This window comes from Parasteatoda tepidariorum, chromosome 10 (genome assembly GCF_982258835.1).
Source record: "Parasteatoda tepidariorum strain Cologne lab strain chromosome 10, Ptep-v5.0, whole genome shotgun sequence".
Classification (NCBI taxonomy): domain Eukaryota; kingdom Metazoa; phylum Arthropoda; class Arachnida; order Araneae; family Theridiidae; genus Parasteatoda; species Parasteatoda tepidariorum.
In genome coordinates, this window is record NC_141764.1 from 92,256,141 (window position 1) to 92,273,657 (window position 17,517).

Consider the following 17,517-nt stretch of genomic DNA (forward strand, 5'->3'; position numbering starts at 1 on the left):
TGATCAAATTGATGAGGAAGAAGCAGCTGACTGTTCTCAAAACAGGACCCAAATTTCACCCGAGAATGCCATATTGCTAATTAACACTTTGCAAGATTTTGTTGCAACATTACCAAATGTAACTGATGTTCATTTGAATTCATTAGATGGACTGAAATCTATGTGCATGGAAATGGCAATTGCTTCCAAAAATAAGCAAACAAAACTAACCGATTATTTTTCTAAACAATTTCTGTTTTGATTCATAAAACTGTAAGTAAATTTTTCTTGTGTGCTGTTTCATAATTCTAAGTAAAATTTTCATTTGGTGAATGAAATTCAAAATTTCAAAAAAAGAAGTTTAATTTATCATTAGTTTTAAACAAATACTTTTAAATTTCAAACCTGTCTATAACGATAACCTGCCTATAACAATATTTCATTTAGGTCCCTACAGTATCGTTATAGACAGGTTTTACTGTTTATATATATATATATATATATATATATATATATATTAGTTCTTATACCTTTTAAATAAGAGAAATTCTATTTCTAAAAGAATTATAACAAGCATCAAATTAACACAGAATTAAAAAAAGATTGCAAAAAAAGTCTGCATTTTTTTTTTTTTTTAATTAAAAATTTACATTTTTTTTTCTGAATTTCCTAAATGTGATATGCAGACATAAAATTAAAAGTGATATGCAGACATAAAATTTTACAATGATAATAAAAATTAAAAAAATTTTAAAAAATACAGCTGTACCGGAATTTATTTATACCCTGAAGTTCTTCTATAACAATATTTAAGTTGTAAATAAAGCACAAATAACAATAAACAAAATACATAACAAAAAAAAATTCCAAATGATTTTTTATAACAGCTGTTTTATTATCAAATAACAGTTATTAAAAAGAAAACTTAACTATTTACACAGATAATAAAAAAATCGTAACTAGGCACAACAATCTTGCGTTTTCAAAGATAGATGTTAAAATTAATATGTGCTTACCAAGTGATTTAGACAAATCAGGCAACCATTTATTCTTTCTTTTGCCATTACTAACATCACCTTCAGATTCATCGTTCATAGATTGCCGCGATGAATCAGAGTCCAGTTTAGATTTTTTACTCCTCCTGACAAAAGAATAATACTTAATAAAATAATGTTTACACTTTCAAAATAAAATAAAGATAACGATAAAAACTAAAAGAAAACATTCTACTCTTTAATCAAAATGTTATCTCTAACAAGAAAAATCTAAATGATTCAATAATTTATATCAAAACAATATTAAATATCCAACAATAATATGATGACTTGAATATATTTAACAATGAATGCTTTTCAAATAATGAAGAGCTATAAGTATCAATTATGCATAATTTGCTTGAATAAAAAAAAATGCATTACTTTCAAAATTCTAATTACAACTGTGTAGTTTCTACAATAGTTCTCAAGCACTTAATTGGTATATTTTGCAATGTATATATGTTACGAGAAAAGTATAATGCGCCAGCATTCTACAGAATGCTTATGCGGCGTATATAATGCCGGATGTTTTTAGGTAAAGTATGAAATATGAGAATTATTTCATATTTGCCTAGACACTATATATAATACCTAGGCAGTCTATAGAATAACAAATATCCTAATATTAGTCAAAGTATGAAAAAGCTCCTGATAGGGATATTATATAAATTATGTGCATTCCTCGATAATACACGTTATTATGAAGAAATAAGAGAGCCATTAAAAAAATTTATTCAAAATACAATAAATATGAAAGTTTAAAGTTAAAAAGAAAAAAAATTATACCTTTCTTATAATGGGAAACATTTTCATATAAAATATAGGAAATTAAAATAAACCTACTTGTTACAACATGGTAAACTTGAAACATCTCATTAAATTAGAAATGAAATGGATATGCTTTTCATAGTTGGCAGATTTTTCATTTGGCATTCTTTAGAATGCCTAGAAAACTTGTGAAATATGAATCGTTACATACATTGATAGCTAGTTTTAGCTAGTTTATACCTTGGTATTCCATAGAATGCCGGATCTTAAGTTTTATCAGTAACATATATATGGATGGGGAACACTATAAAGCTTAGTATAAGTGGCATTAAGTTCCATGTTGCAACTTCTTAGAGCTCTTCACACTTAATTTATGTTAGGATATTAATTTCCTTTAAACTGTTTAATTGTGCAAAATATTTTAGAATTTATAAAATACAGCTAATTCTTATGAATTGTAAAATTACGCGAAAATTTAAATAAAATTCTCAAGGGAATCTGTTGAAAGATTTTTGTTTAAGTGACTGAACGTCATCCAAAATGGAAAATTTAAAGATAACAATTTGTCCGAATCATGATGCCAAACTGTCACTAGAGAAACCTTACAATAATTACCACTTTCAAGAATGATTCCTTAGTAGCTCTAAAAATAACTTCTTAATTAGAACAAAGAATATTGTTTACTCTTTGTTAAAAAAAGATATTTTACCTCTCAGAATTAATAAGAGATATTTATTTTAATCTGTGACTTAATAGAATAATTATGAATGTGCACATTAAAAGATAGATAAAGTGATAGGAAATTCATATTTTAAATAGGGACCCAAAAATTTTGATGTCCTGGGCACTGAGTGTACATATATATATATATATATATATATATATATATATATATATATATATATATATATATATATATATATATATATATATATATATATATATATATATATATATATACAGAGCCCGCGCTAAGCTTCGCAAACTTTGCAATATTCGAAAAAATCGTAAATTTGGCAGATAAAATTGTATTCTGCAAAAGTATTGGCGAATAATTTTTTCCTCTGGAAAGAAAAATATATATTTAACTCTATCCTTAAAATTATGTCAAAATGAAATTTTCTAAAGAAATAGGTACTTTTTATTGGATAACAGTAATTTTTGGTAGATGAGCCACATAACCATTTAGAATTGGGTTCAAATAATATAAGCCTGAAACAAACTACTGTAAAATAGTTTTTGATGGGAAAAAAATTTATCATAAAAAATAGTTAAGATTTCCCCATATATATAAGTTGAATTACATATCAATAAAATAAAAATTGACAATTAAAATTAAAAAATATTTTTGTCAGACAGAGAATAATTTTTTCTGGGAATATTTTACAAGACTTCTGAAATTGAGAAATTTATTTACCTTGTAGACAGTGATGTAATTGCAGTACTACGCAAGTTTGGCTCGAAGTCAGAGTCATTTTCATCAGAACTACTATAAAATAATTTTTTTTCAAAAATGATGGAATAAGAATTGAGTATACAAAGTTATTTAAGTGCAAGCAGAATCATACTTCAAACATAACCAATATTTAGAGAGAATCGAATGATAATAATTTAATCTAGGTCAAATTTTAAAAAAAAACTAAAAGATGCTTTAATAGAAAAATAAGATTTGTGATGCTGATAGTGAAACATGCCACAATATAAATTTAAGAACTTGTTTTAAAAAAATCATGCAAAAATAATTTATTGTTTTTGCATGTATAAATCAATTATTACCAAAAAAGATTTTTTAAAAGAATTTTTACTTTACTGAAATGCTTTAATTTTAAAAAAAAGTTCCATTAATTCCTGAGCATTAAGTCTCATGCTTTACTCAAGAAAATAATTGCCAAAATTATCATTTAATAATACATAAATAATTGCTTGTATAATCACTATATATAATGTGAATTAGTTTTATTAAAAAATCTGATATAACATGCTGTCCAATTGACAATGCATAAGAAAAATAAATTCCCAAAATATATTTTCAGTACAGAAATTCACTAAAGGCAACTATTTCTGAATTGAAAATATATAATGGTTATTAACTTCACCAAACAACAACTAAATAAAAGCAATTAATTTATAATGAACTTACAAAGAGGCATCAGGATCATTTGGATCATCATCAGAGAAATCACTTTTGTTGTCATTCTTATCTTCATCATATTCTTCCTCCATCTCTAGAACATCAGATTCATAACCTTCTTTGTTTTTTTCAGCTACTTCAATGTGATCTAATTCAGCTAAATATTCATCACCAAATTCATTTCCATCCTAAAAGACCAAATTAACTGAGTAACAGAATGAGAGCATTAGGAAAATTTGTTACAAAAAAATATATGCCATAAATATGGCTCAGATTTTAATAATATTTATATAATTATTTAGACTGTATTTCTCTATTTTTTTCCCCTCTACATTTTAGAGAACTTTATTGTAACATTTAAGGAGAATTTTTGTACTGGGTAATATAATTTTATAAAAAGTTTAAAATATTTTCACCTTTGATACTGTAATTTTCAATATCTTTGGCACATACCTAGAACATGAAAAATTACTCTATGAAGACATTTTTAAAACCTTACAGGAAAAATAAGAACTTACTTCATCAGCTCCTTGATCTGTTAGCAATTGGCCAGCATATATACATATAAATTGACCAGCATCCAGGTCATCGAGACATCGAATCCCCCAACCTTTTCTTTCAGTTTTAAACATTTGTAAACGAACCTGTGTTTTCAAATATAAAAAAAAAAAATTTAAAAGGTTCTAATAAACAATAATTGCAACACCAACTTTAAAATAAAAAAAAAAATAGAAATTCTCAGTCAAGGAAGATAAATTTCCACATATTTTTCAGAGAAAATCAATAAAAGGTAATTTCTTTCAAAGGAACAGATTTTTTTCATAAAGCACAATTTTTTATTAACAGTTTATTGGAAAAATCAGTTTCAGAAATTTAGTTCAAATACAACATACAAAAAACATAATAAGTTGGGAATCAGTTTGATGACATTTGCAAAGGATTAACTACAGTACAAAAAAAAAAAAAAAAAAAAAAAAAAGAGAAAAAGATAGAAAACATAAGTAAAGCAAAATGAAAACAAAAAGATTGAAAAAAAAATGCTATCATTTTTTTGCAGCAGGATATTAAAAATAAATAAATAAAAATATGAATTTATTTCTTCGTCCTTAAAGGAACCAGAACTTAAAAATTATTGCTTTGAAGACCTTTTACAGAAAAAAAAATTAACAATAAATAGCAACTGAATGAGTAAAGTAGATAAATTTTTGTCAGCATCAAAAAGGTACCCCCACCTGTTAACTAATCTTATTCGTTTCTGTATTTAAGGGTGATTTGTAATAGTCTTCTATGAATGAAGTATGTTTTAAAAAAGTAAAATTATAGTAAACGATAAATTTTTGATGAGAAAAATAGTAAGACAATTCTTCAAAATAAAGTCAGGAGATATGCTTAAAATTAAGAGGGTAAGGGATTATTTGGGAAAGTAAGCAAAGGTTGTAAATTATATCATACAATCAAATAAAAATTTCTGTAAACACCAATCCAAATATTTAAGTATAAAATAATAAAACACAAATAATGAAACACAAAAAACACATGATAGATAGTAAAATTATTAAAACAAAATTAGTCATACCTGTAGGCCATTTTGAACAACTCTATTTCCGCATGATGCAGAACATTTGCATTTTACATTGCACTCATATATCCTATAATGAATAAAAATTCAAAATTTATATTCTCTGTAGTTGAGTGAAAAGTATAATTGTAATATATACAACGATTATATATAAATACAACAATTTTCAAATAAAGTCCTGTTTTGATATCAAGAACTCGACAAGAGACACTAAAAATGTCTTGATGTCAAAAATTCAGGACATAGAAAGGGAATAGTTTTAATATATTTAGTCAAAATAAAAAACAATAAAGACAATTTATTAGTTGTATAATAAAATTGGGGTGAGTCTGAACTAAATGGCATAGAACGCATCGACACAAGCAATATTTATCATTGGTATGATCAGAACACAAACAGTGAGAAGTTAAGAAGTAGTTTTCCACCGTCACGTTTAAAGAATTAACAGAAGAATCAGAAAACTTTTTATATACAAGAATATAACTGATGAGCAAAGAAATGATTATCAAATGAAGCACAACAGAAGCAGAACAAAAAGCATTTGCGCAATAATGGAAGGAAATTCATTGGTAAATGATTGATAGCATATTTTCATTTGGATAGCATATTTTCATTTCATTAGCATAATTTCATTCTCCACACCTCTTTTGGTCTTCTATTTCATTCAGGTCAATGGGTTCATAGATCTGGTCTGACTTTGTCAGGTGTGACTTCGTCAGGCCAGAAGAGGATAAGCAACAACATTTGGACTTAATCATATAAATATTTTTTGGTAAAATATATGAAAACAAATGATAAAAAAAATCTAGTTTTGATCTACATTGTTTAAGGTAAAAAGTAGCTTTGTCACCAACCACTGAAAAAGCACCAAAATTCGATTAACGATATCAACTATCGAGATGCAAAGTTTCCGGCGTCTGAGACATTAGACGTCTCTTGATACTTGGAATCTATATCGTATTCTGTTGACATCAATCACCATCATCCCATGCCATCATCACACGAAAGGAAAGGAAGATAAAAGATTCTGATGAGTCTTAAATAGGTCTATAGGAGTATGAAAATGAAGATGAGGCATTTGCAGATGCGCTTCAGCCAGCTGGCAGTTGGGAAAGAAGGGATGAAATTTTACATGGGGGAATGGAAATCGTGCGAATAGGGATAAAAACTTTTTCTTTCGCCGAAAAATCAGGTAATTTTAAATTTGGCCGGCAATCGAGGTAAAATGCGGGATAGTTGTCCAGTCTGTACGTTCCTCCCTATGCCAAAGGTGTAAAGTTTGGATTTCAGATGGCAGAATATTGTTTGAACAATTTCTCTAATACTAATAATTAATGAAAAGCTATTCAAATTGAAATATATAAAAGTTACTCAGGATTAAATTGATTGAAAAAATTCTTTCCATAGAAGTTAATGTTATGGTCACCACAACTTTTTCAGCCAGGTAGTCTTATATCTTTACATGAAGTGAGCGAACCAATCGTGAGAAAGAGTAATCAAGAGTGAGTGAATCTATCTATGATAAACTGTGTAAGCAGTTTCGATTTTGGCGAGCAGTGGGAGAAACCTACTACTACGTTTTCTTTTTTAAAAAAATTTACTTACGCATAATCAATGCCTCATCATTATAAAAAAGTGCTAGTACTCCGAGAAAATAACATTTCCATGGAAAACAAAAATGACACAAATTATTTTTACAAAGAAGTATGTAATCTTACTCACCCTGTAATTATAGATTCTTTCAGTCTTCGAAATTTATATCCAACAGGTTCTCCCCCAGCTGATCCATACCTTGCATAACTAGTTATTTGCTGACACTCACACTTTTCTGGATCCTGAAAAAAGGAATAATGTACTTTTAAAAAAAATTAAGATACCATTTTAACTTAAGTAGAAATATTTAATAATAAACATAAGGTAGTTCTGTTGTGCCCAACAAGTGAAATAATGAAAAAAATTATATGATATAAATATAACTCAGAAAATATAAAATAGTTTAAATTCCATGACTGCCTACAGTGCCTAGCCTCTCACAAACTCAAGCTTTACAGCTCCACACTAACTTTGGTGCTCTGTTCTCACATCTCTCCCTCCCCACACACATACATAAACTTGTTGCTTAGTGGCGTCTCATTACAATAAATGCCAACCAATACTATACTTAGTTACTTTTGATAAGATTAACTTAGAATTCAAGGAAAATATTTGGAATTCAAAATGGTTCTAAAATAAATAATAAAAGAGATAAGTAGTTGGCTGCATGCTACACAATGGATAAATCAAGTATTTGAATCACTTTTCAAAAAAATATCAATCAGAATATGTGCAGCAATAAAAGCTGTCTTTTTCTATTGTTTAAAGTTCATTTATATACATGAAATCAACAAAATGCAAAAACAATTTCAGAGACTTCACATAACATAACATAATAAGTGAAGTTTCCAATAACTATTGCAGAGAAAGTCATGCTTTTTCTGTAATTTATGATGACAATCGACACGGCAAAGAAAAAATGTCATTTTGAAAAGTAGATAATTAAGCACTTTTTACAAACTCCCAATAAAAAAAAGTCCCTTCAAGAGCTTTTAAAAAACGTAAATAAAAAAAAGCACTTTTTAAAAATGGGACGCACCCTGATAACCACAATGAGTTTTAACAGTATGGCATATTATTGATTAATGATATCTCACACCTATCATGGTATTAATTCATATTGCTGCAAGTTGTCTAAACCTAACAAAAAATAAAAATGCTTAAATTGTTGAATGATTTCATAATGAATATGTACATTCTTTCCACCATTTTACTGACTGCAATACAATAGACTAAATGTAACATAGAAATTATGTATATTTTAAAGATTCTAGAAAAAAACAATTCTTAAAGAATAGTCAGATTATTAACATCTAATTACTCATTCACAGCTTCAGTAGACTTCCAACTGTCTGGAATACTAAAAAATGAAGAAAAATGGAATCCCCCCCCCTTCATAGTAAAACTCATTACCGGAAGTGAAAGAAGTAAAGATAATAAACGTGACAGATTACATAATAAACATAACAAGAGAAATCATAAGGTATAAAATACGGAATGATAAAGCGCTCCATCAGTACATTTTGAATCTTCTTAATCATAACTTTTCAAATTTGTCTAGTTTATTAATAAATGCAATTATCATTATGTTACATAACAATTATATTGGAGAGGTAATAAGAAGTAGAATATGGTAAAAGATGGCTAGTTTGTTATCCAGCCTGTCCTTTTACCACAGACTGGGTCTATAAAATTGCAAGTCTATAGAATAGAGAAGAGTCTATAAAAATAAATAAAGAATTAATTACATAAAATAAATATATTTTTGTTATTACCTGACAATTATCTGTACAAGAACATCCACAAAGAAAATCAGGATCTAAGTTTAAATATACATTTTTGCCAGGAAACCTTTGAGCTTCGTATTCAACAAATGGTGGAGGGTCATTACTCCAGGAGTTTACACAGGCAACTGGAACATTTTCTTTTCCTCCAGTTATGTCTTTATTGTCGTAACGTACCTATAAAAATTTGTTATTTACATTTTTTTTTGTTTATGAAAAAAAATTTTATGTTTAAGAGATATTTAAACAAAACCGAAATAAAATAAACAATAAGATTGGGGGAACCAGAAAACAATATTTTTTTCTTTGCATTTCAAAATTTGTCTGCGATTCATCAACTCAGTGTACTTCAAAGTGGTACCAAAGGTTAGAGTGACTCATTCTTGAGTTTTCTGAGGGAAGTAACATCACAGCTGCTCATAAAAGCAATTGGAATGTTTACCCAAGTGTATAAGTAGTCATTCATAATTGTCAAAAGACAGTTTTCTTAACTCAAATATGATTATTTCAATTTTTTTTTTAATTAGTATCAATCAGGAAGAGCAATAACCTCAAAAAAGTTATCATATTTTCATTTATTTTGATTGCTCAAATTAGCGAAAAATATGAAAATTTTTATCCAAAATAATTGCAATCTCTAGATTTTTTTCTAAAAAACTAATTGATTCTAATCAATCTGACATAAAAAAAAAATCTACAAACTAAATGGCAAAAGGTTGTTGGTAACAAGGGAGATGACATCCTCAATTAAAAATAACTTGTATTTCAATGTGTTTTAAAAAGCAAAAATCATATTATGGAAGAAGTTTGAATAAAAGGAAAGAATAAAATACTTAACTTGTGTCTTAAAAGATTTGATATATGTGTTACAAATGCTTTCACCTCCAATAACCTATCAAGTAGAATACTTTTCAAACAGCCAGTTATCGGCCAGGGGGTCACAATTAAAGTTCCACATTCCAAATATATTAGTTTAGAAATCCACATTAAACATTAATTTGAAAATACACATAGAACATTAATTTGAAAATCCACATTAAACATTAATATGAAAATTCACATTAATAATTAAAGTTGCACATTGTGGATTTCAATGTGGTTAGCAATGCACACTGCCTGTTTTAATTCCTAGACAAGCTGCTAACCATTGTCCTGAAACTACAAGGGCTTTAAGCTGCCACAGGTGACCAGAACTCCGGACCTCCACCATGACAGCTCACTGCCTTAATTATTGTGCTAGGTGCGGGCAAACCACCTCAACTAGAAAAAATTTCGAATATATACAAAAAGTAGATAAAAACAAAACTAAGGTTAAATTTACCTCCTTTGGTCGGAAAGTTCGAAACACAAGGACTTGGTAATCAACACTAAAGAAATCAATTGGAATATGAGAAGATGTTATATATAAATAAAACTGAATTTCTTCTAAGGAGCGCAAGTGCTTTCCACATGGAGTCCTGTAGATAATTTTAATCCTAGTACTAGTACTCCTTTTCTTCTTATACTTTCTCACTTGTCTAAAATTTGAAAAATATACATGTATATAGTTAGCACAATTAACAATAGTATTATTCATAAATTTTTATTCCTGAAATAAATCAAAATTTCAGATTGCTTAGCATTTGGATATTGTGAAGGATATTGTGCTGGTTTACCAGGCTGATTTTGTCAAATTTCTATGTTTATTATAACCAGTGACATAAAATTCACTAATTATTAGTCATGTCTTATTCTTACACAAAAGAAAATATTTAAAAAAAAATTTATTTGCTAATAGAGTGATTTTTGAAAAAAATTAAATATTTTAACATTTTAAAATAAATAAATTTAATATTTTAAAAAAATATTACAAGATCAATATTTATTTTTTTCAAAAATATTGGTCTTGTTTTTTTGCTTTTTTCTATTTTTTTATTATTGGCACTTTTATGTACTTTAAAATCAAATTCATTTATTTTCCCTGTCTTTTGGGGTATTTTGATACAGTTTCCTAACAAAACATTTTATTTTTTCTAGATTAATAAAATTCACTGACTTTTACAGTTTTTTAACCACCATGTAATAACTGATATATCCACATATTTCTAATGATAAATATAACAGAAAATGTACCTTTCCCATCCAAGATGTATAGGTATGAGCATAGGATTTTGCCCTTTTAAATTAGCAGGATTTTCCTTTTCTTTGCATATAAGTGTATCTGTAGGATGCCTTTGAAAATTTACTCTAGTAAAAGAGTATCTCCTACGAATTTCTCTGTATCCCAAATGAGATTTTATATCTGGAGTACGACATTTTAAAGGTACATCTGAAATAGAATTGGAATACTATAAGAATTGGTATGGTAAAAAGAACCATCAATAAACAAATTCATATTTTTAATATACATGGTGACTGAATATGAATGTTGCAATTACAAAATTGTATCATGCAAATTATTAAACATGCAAGAATATAAATTTGGTACCAAAATATAAAGTATTTCAATATGTGTAGTATTTCAATATGTGGTTTTATGTCATATTTTTTCATATCATGTTATCTTTACACCAGGAATCTTTCATAATAGGCATTAAGACAATAATCAATCTCCATCCTTGTTTGATAAAGTGACTCTGGAATTAGTTTCACTTGTTGCAATGACTGGGATTTTTAGGTAACTCAGTAATTAATTCACAATATACAGTGTCCTAATTCTACTGCTAACCACTGAGAAGCAATGCACTTTTTAAGGTTGACACATAATATTATTATGTGTTCAACATTTTCTTTTAAGGAAAGCATCTGGATGCCCTACTTTTTATTGATAAGCTTCTAGTTTCTTTGAATTGTTTCCTCTATAGACTGTTCTCCAGAATGTGCTGTATGTCTTTTACCTTGCTTTCAATTTTACATACCACCACAAACCAAATTGCACCTTTTGCAAATTTCAGCAAATTGCACAGTTCACATCACTATTTGCCAATTTTCAATGACCTTGTCTTTATCAATGACCTTGTATGGCTCATTTTCAAAAGTAGAGGCAAATACCACTCAGCAACGAGTCTACGCTTAAGAAGAGTGTTCCACTAATATGGACACTTTCTTAACACTCCATTTACATAAGGCCTAAACAATTTAGCAAAAGAAGTCTATCGTCGAAATCTGAAGAAAAAAAGTATAACATTCATTTCATTCCTTAAGTTGGAAACTTCACCTTGTTAAGATAGACATAGAATAATCATGTGGTATAAATCAGAGTTTTAAAAAAAAGTTCTCATTGTGATAGCACATATATAATATCAGGTTAAATATAAATGGGGAGCATGCAATAATATTCCTGTATAGCTTGTTTTCATTATATTTTAACAGAATGATTTTCAACTTTCTAATTTAAAAGAGTATGTAAAGAGATAACATGAACTACTTACTGCAAATTGCAAAACGAGATTTCGGTGCAGCAGCTCCAGACCCAGATTTGCGAGCTTTATTTCGAACTGGCGCTTCATTAAGATATTGACTACCTCCTGTTTTTCTCCTAGGATGGAGATATTTCGCTGTGGTTTGAACTTCATTTTCATCATCTGAAAACAAAATGTTTTAATACATTAAACAGATAGAACAAATACTACATGCCAACTAATTTAGTTTGTTAACCCTTAAAGACAGAAAGGGGAATGAAGTTAAATCATAAAATATTTCAAAGGGGAAAATTACTTAAGGTAAAAATTAAATAAGCTTCTTTTAAAGAGAAAAAAAAAGATTCTTGAACTACACAATAAAATTTTTTATAATCATGAAATAATCATTAACTTGAAGTATTATATCATTAAACTAGACAAGATTTAATTGCTTATCATCAATTTCAACATCGACAAATCAAGTATAGTTGTCATGTCTGATTCTGTATTTATAAATCACTACAGTAATTCAACTCAATTCTAAACAAATGCAAAAAAAATAATAATAAAAATTTAAACTACACTTCCTATTAACAAAAATTTTTTACTTGATATATTACTTAAATTAAAAGCAAAAAAAGTATGCAATAAACCAGTTACCTGAGTCTAATGTAACCACTTCTTCTTCTCTTGTATATTCAACATATGGTTGATGTGGCTTACGAGGAACTATATTGTGTCTTCGATTTTTACCTCCAGCACGACGATGCTCTTCAGCATTTTGCTAATTATAAAAGTATTAAATTTTAATTAATAAACAACAAGTATGTAGTAAAATTGCTTTTTTTTGGTGTCAAAATGACTTAAATAATGCACAATCATCCCTATTAAATATATCAGACTACTACTATTTACTAAAGCTTTTATATTGATTGTAATATATTTAAAAAAAAGACACAAAGAGCAGTCATAAGAGAAAACTGATTTTTCAAGAAAACTGATTTTTCAGCACAAAAGCTAACAGCATTACTCCATTATTCAATATCTCTAAAGCATAACTAGTAGTGATATTTGTTACTATTATTTGTAACACACTTATTATTGTCACAATTGTTGATTTAAGTTATTATGAGGGCAATTTTATTTTGAAATTAGACATCGTATTCGACGGAACATAACTAAAACCGAATTAATGCCAAGTATTTCTCGGTAAAATTATTGTTCAAATTTTTATATGCAATATATTTTACTCAAAACAAGAACTTACATTGGATTTTTTATCCTATTTTACACAACTGTCATGAGTTAAAAATCTAAAAAGTTAGAAATTTTGTATAAAAAAAATAAATATAAAAAAAAAACATGATACACTAATGGAATCCTATTAGTTTAAAACATGAAAGACAATATCTAACATATAATAAAATCTTTCAAGTGCCATGCAACATAAATGCAGTGTACTTAGCATAAGTTTAAAAGAGGCATGCAAATTTACTTACAAGTTCATTGAATAATAATTTCAGTCTAGTAGATCCCCTGTAAATCCACTCGGTTCTATGGGATTCAATGAAGTACATTTTGACCATACTGGCATCAATGTCTAAAACTTTTGTGTCCCACCTGAAATAAAAAACTTCGATTTAACTTGAAACTTTGATTCAAAAGGTAAAAACATCCAATAAACTCTGATACATATTTTGAAAAAAATCAGCAAGGCTAAATAATAAAAAGCAATACTGAAAGTGCAAATAATTTTATTGAGAAAATTTTAGGCATACATAAAAAGGAAGCAATATTTTTTCAAAATTAGAAGTAAGAAAGAAAAATTTGAAGGGGGAAAAAATTAAAAAAAAAATCATTAAAGCACACTAATAGCTACTTGCCTCACAATAATGAATATATTTCTTCTTGGTTATTAATATGTCTCAAAAATCAAAAGAGGGAGTACAGCTAATTATTTATACTTACAAGTATTACAATATAAAAAAAAATTATCAGTTTTACATCTATATTCTTCTCGTCATACAATAAAATAAAAGAGTTGCCTTTAGATAAATTAGAATTTATTTAAATTTGAACTTTTTTCTGTGGAAAAACAAATTTCATCCTTTTTTTTTTAACTTACTGCTTGCATAAACTACTTAAATCATTAAATTTTTAAATAAATCCTTGAATTACAAATGTAATGAAAATGTTATGGTTATAAAAATACTTATTTATGAAAACTTAAAAAAGCAAGGTATTCAAAACTTTTGACACTCAAAATGGTACTCAAATGGTCAGAAGTGATTCAAAAATTTTGTTAAAATTATTTTGTTTTGCTTTACTTTAAAAAAACAACTTTAAATTCATTTTGCAAGATTCATAGTTTTTCATAATTATTGTCTAAAAACTGGGAGCTATACCATAGGCATTAAAAGACTTCAGGCCTACTCTTTAGAATATGTTACACTGTGAACATTTAAAGATATTTGCATTTCAAAACAATAATAAAGAATAATGAGAAATAAAAACTCACCATTTACATTCATATTCAGTTTTTGTAATTTGATTTTGCTGTAATTTTACCATAGGTCTCTAAATAATTAAAAACAAAAACAATTAATTATAATTAACACTAATGTAACAACACTAAGGAAAAGAAGATTTTTTTCTTACCTCTGGATACTTTTGTAAATAAGCTTTAATAAATTCTTTTAGATTTTCATGAACGTCATCAGCTACATCATTACCTTAACATAATTAAAAAAATCAATTGTCATATTCAATGGAAAAACAATTTTTTGAATGAAACAAAAATTAAATATTAAAAAACTTACTTTGACCACACATGGCAAAAATATCATGGTGATAAATATATTGAGCATATCCATCATCAAAAAATATCAAATACCTAAAGAACATAAAACTTATATCATAAAAACATCTAAATAGAAAATGCCTTTTTAAAGATTTGAATCATGAGTTCAACAAAAAGAATGAACATAAAAATATATTTTGCCTAAAAAAAGTTATGTTTTGTTCTCTTGTAAGCTGTGGATTTCAACAAACACAATTAAGGAGTTTGCTTTCAGTAAAAGAATGTGCGAACTGACTTTTAAGTGAATTCAAGAAAATTTACTTTAGAATGCATAGAAATATCAAGAGTTTGATTCAACCAAGTCTTCTTTTTTCGCTCAATTATTGTTACATACCTACAGCCAACTATAATATACTTTTTTACAATAAGTTAAGAATCGATAAGTGAAAGTAAGAAAGGTATTTTGCCTATTTTGAATTGCTCCATTAAACATTTTACTGAGTTCTACTTTAAATGGCTGATTCAAAGAATTACAAAGTATTTCAAAAAAGTGGAAAGTGATTTCATGACTGATTTAAACAATTTCAAGAGATAAATGAAACCAGGGTGCGCTAACCTCATTCAGATAGACTCTGGAAACATTAAGAAGATACGACAGATTCTGTTAAATCTTACCAATAAACATGGAAGAGATTGGTGTTAAAGGACAGTGTTAGCAAGATCATTTAAGCAGCTTTTTGACAATGTCAAAAGTTTCCCGTCACCAACTGATGTTACTTTGAAGGTGAATTAAGGCATTTGTTTCCATGTTTTATTCTATGCTTTTATTTACTAAATTTTTTAGGCACACTTTATACGCTGCTTTCAGTTTAAAAATTCCATCACTAACCTTTCACTGTTTGTAATTTTTGGAGGTTCTGCTGTTATTCCTGCATATATAGCTGTCCTAACGCCATCACAGTAACGAGCTACAAAAAAAGTAATAATAATCTTTAATCAAAAAACTAAATTTAATTAATTTTATCTAAAATGCAAAATTAAATGAAATGAAGATGACCATACCACAAATTCTAGTTCCAACAGGTAATATAACATCTGGTGACTCCGTATAGGCCAGCTGTTTAGCACTAAAGAGTTTTAAAGGTGCAGTTTTTGTATTGTCAAATCTCACTTTATATAATTTACCATCACCTGAATCTCTAGCTGAGATTATCACACCTTCACCAAATTCTCCAACTTGACTAGTTCTCATTGCATACACTTTTATACCAGGTTGCAGCTGCCTAAAAATACAAATATAATATTACAGAAAAATAATTTTAAATTAGTAAAAAGTTTTAACTAGCAAAGATAAATAATGAATGCAAAAAACATTTTTTCATGTCAAAATAATCTGTACACAAAAATGTAACTAACACTTCTGAATATTTATCTTTGTCATGAACTATTTTTTTTTCCTATAAGGCAGAAAAACTTAAGTCTCTTATGTAGTACACATTAGCAGGGATGCAGAATGAGTCCTATCACGTAAACGAGGTTCGGAGAAAATTTCGGCAAAGTTCCGGAAAAATTTTTTGGCTTCATTAAAAATAAAATTTATATTAAATTTTTAATTGTAAAAAAATTTATGACATTTAAACAACTCTATGAATGCTTTTGTGTACTATTTTTTAATTGAAACAATTTACCAAACTTCCTGACTACTAAATTTTGTTGCTAAATGAAACGTTAGTATTTAAACAAAAAAGGCATTACAAAAAAAAAAAAAAAAAAAAAAAGCAATCATTTTTAAAAAAAATGGCAAGATTGGGACATTTATCTCTAGGCCACAAGCTAATAAAGGTATATTTATTGCGTTATGTCAATATTTACAATATGAATCTTTGCTAAAGTATCAAAAACTAAAGTAACATAGGCAATGAAAGTAAAAATAACCCGGGTGATGATAACAAAATCAGATGCCATCATCTCCAAGACATGATTATTCTATGGTTAAGGCACTTAAAGCTCACAGAGCTTTAAATTGATGGGTACCAGCCTGTCTGGGAAGTAAATGCGTGCACGCAGTGCTGACCACATTGTTACAACTATACCGTTGGTTACGAAATTGTAACCCCCGTTCAATAGTGGGTTGATGAGTGAATGCTTTACTTTAGCTATCTCCACATATTAAATAAGTACCACGAGTTTCAGCAAGTGTTTCATGAACAGTATCGAAATTTTTAAAAAAGAACACTTACTTTTTACCCAATGACTGAATTTTCACATACTGAAAGGCAATCTCAATGATTCAAGATAATACCTTATATATGCTAAAATACTTGTGCAAACAATATTTTATGTTTAAAAAATCAGAGAAAAAAAAAAAAGATTCTTTCCCTGAATAAAAGACATTTTTGTCAATAAATGTAGACTGTTGTTCCTAAAAACAGGGATGGAAAATGTGGTCCTAGTAATTTATTCAAG

The 17,517-nt window shown here is 27.7% G+C and overlaps 1 protein-coding gene across 8 annotated transcripts in view; it reads right to left on the reverse strand.

Moving 5' to 3' along the window:
* Positions 1 to 17,517, reverse strand: part of LOC107451716 (histone-lysine N-methyltransferase SETDB1-B) — a 97,675-nt gene that overhangs the window by 8,054 nt on the left and 72,104 nt on the right. For 7 of the 8 annotated variants that reach the window (XM_087153339.1, XM_087153337.1, XM_016067894.4 and 4 more), the window contains 17 exons: positions 16,114 to 16,334; positions 15,941 to 16,019; positions 15,071 to 15,144; positions 14,910 to 14,983; positions 14,770 to 14,828; positions 13,751 to 13,871; positions 12,912 to 13,035; positions 12,282 to 12,434; positions 10,984 to 11,179; positions 10,193 to 10,388; positions 8,863 to 9,048; positions 7,217 to 7,329; positions 5,492 to 5,564; positions 4,434 to 4,559; positions 3,925 to 4,103; positions 3,202 to 3,273; positions 996 to 1,120 (listed from right to left, as the gene is read on the reverse strand). In XM_087153339.1, the coding sequence (XP_087009465.1) occupies positions 996 to 1,120; positions 3,202 to 3,273; positions 3,925 to 4,103; positions 4,434 to 4,559; positions 5,492 to 5,564; positions 7,217 to 7,329; positions 8,863 to 9,048; positions 10,193 to 10,388; positions 10,984 to 11,179; positions 12,282 to 12,434; positions 12,912 to 13,035; positions 13,751 to 13,871; positions 14,770 to 14,828; positions 14,910 to 14,983; positions 15,071 to 15,144; positions 15,941 to 16,019; positions 16,114 to 16,334 (2,171 nt within the window). The remainder of the gene's footprint in view (positions 1 to 995; positions 1,121 to 3,201; positions 3,274 to 3,924; positions 4,104 to 4,433; positions 4,560 to 5,491; positions 5,565 to 7,216; positions 7,330 to 8,862; positions 9,049 to 10,192; positions 10,389 to 10,983; positions 11,180 to 12,281; positions 12,435 to 12,911; positions 13,036 to 13,750; positions 13,872 to 14,769; positions 14,829 to 14,909; positions 14,984 to 15,070; positions 15,145 to 15,940; positions 16,020 to 16,113; positions 16,335 to 17,517) is intronic. The other variant, XM_087153338.1, reaches the window with a different exon arrangement.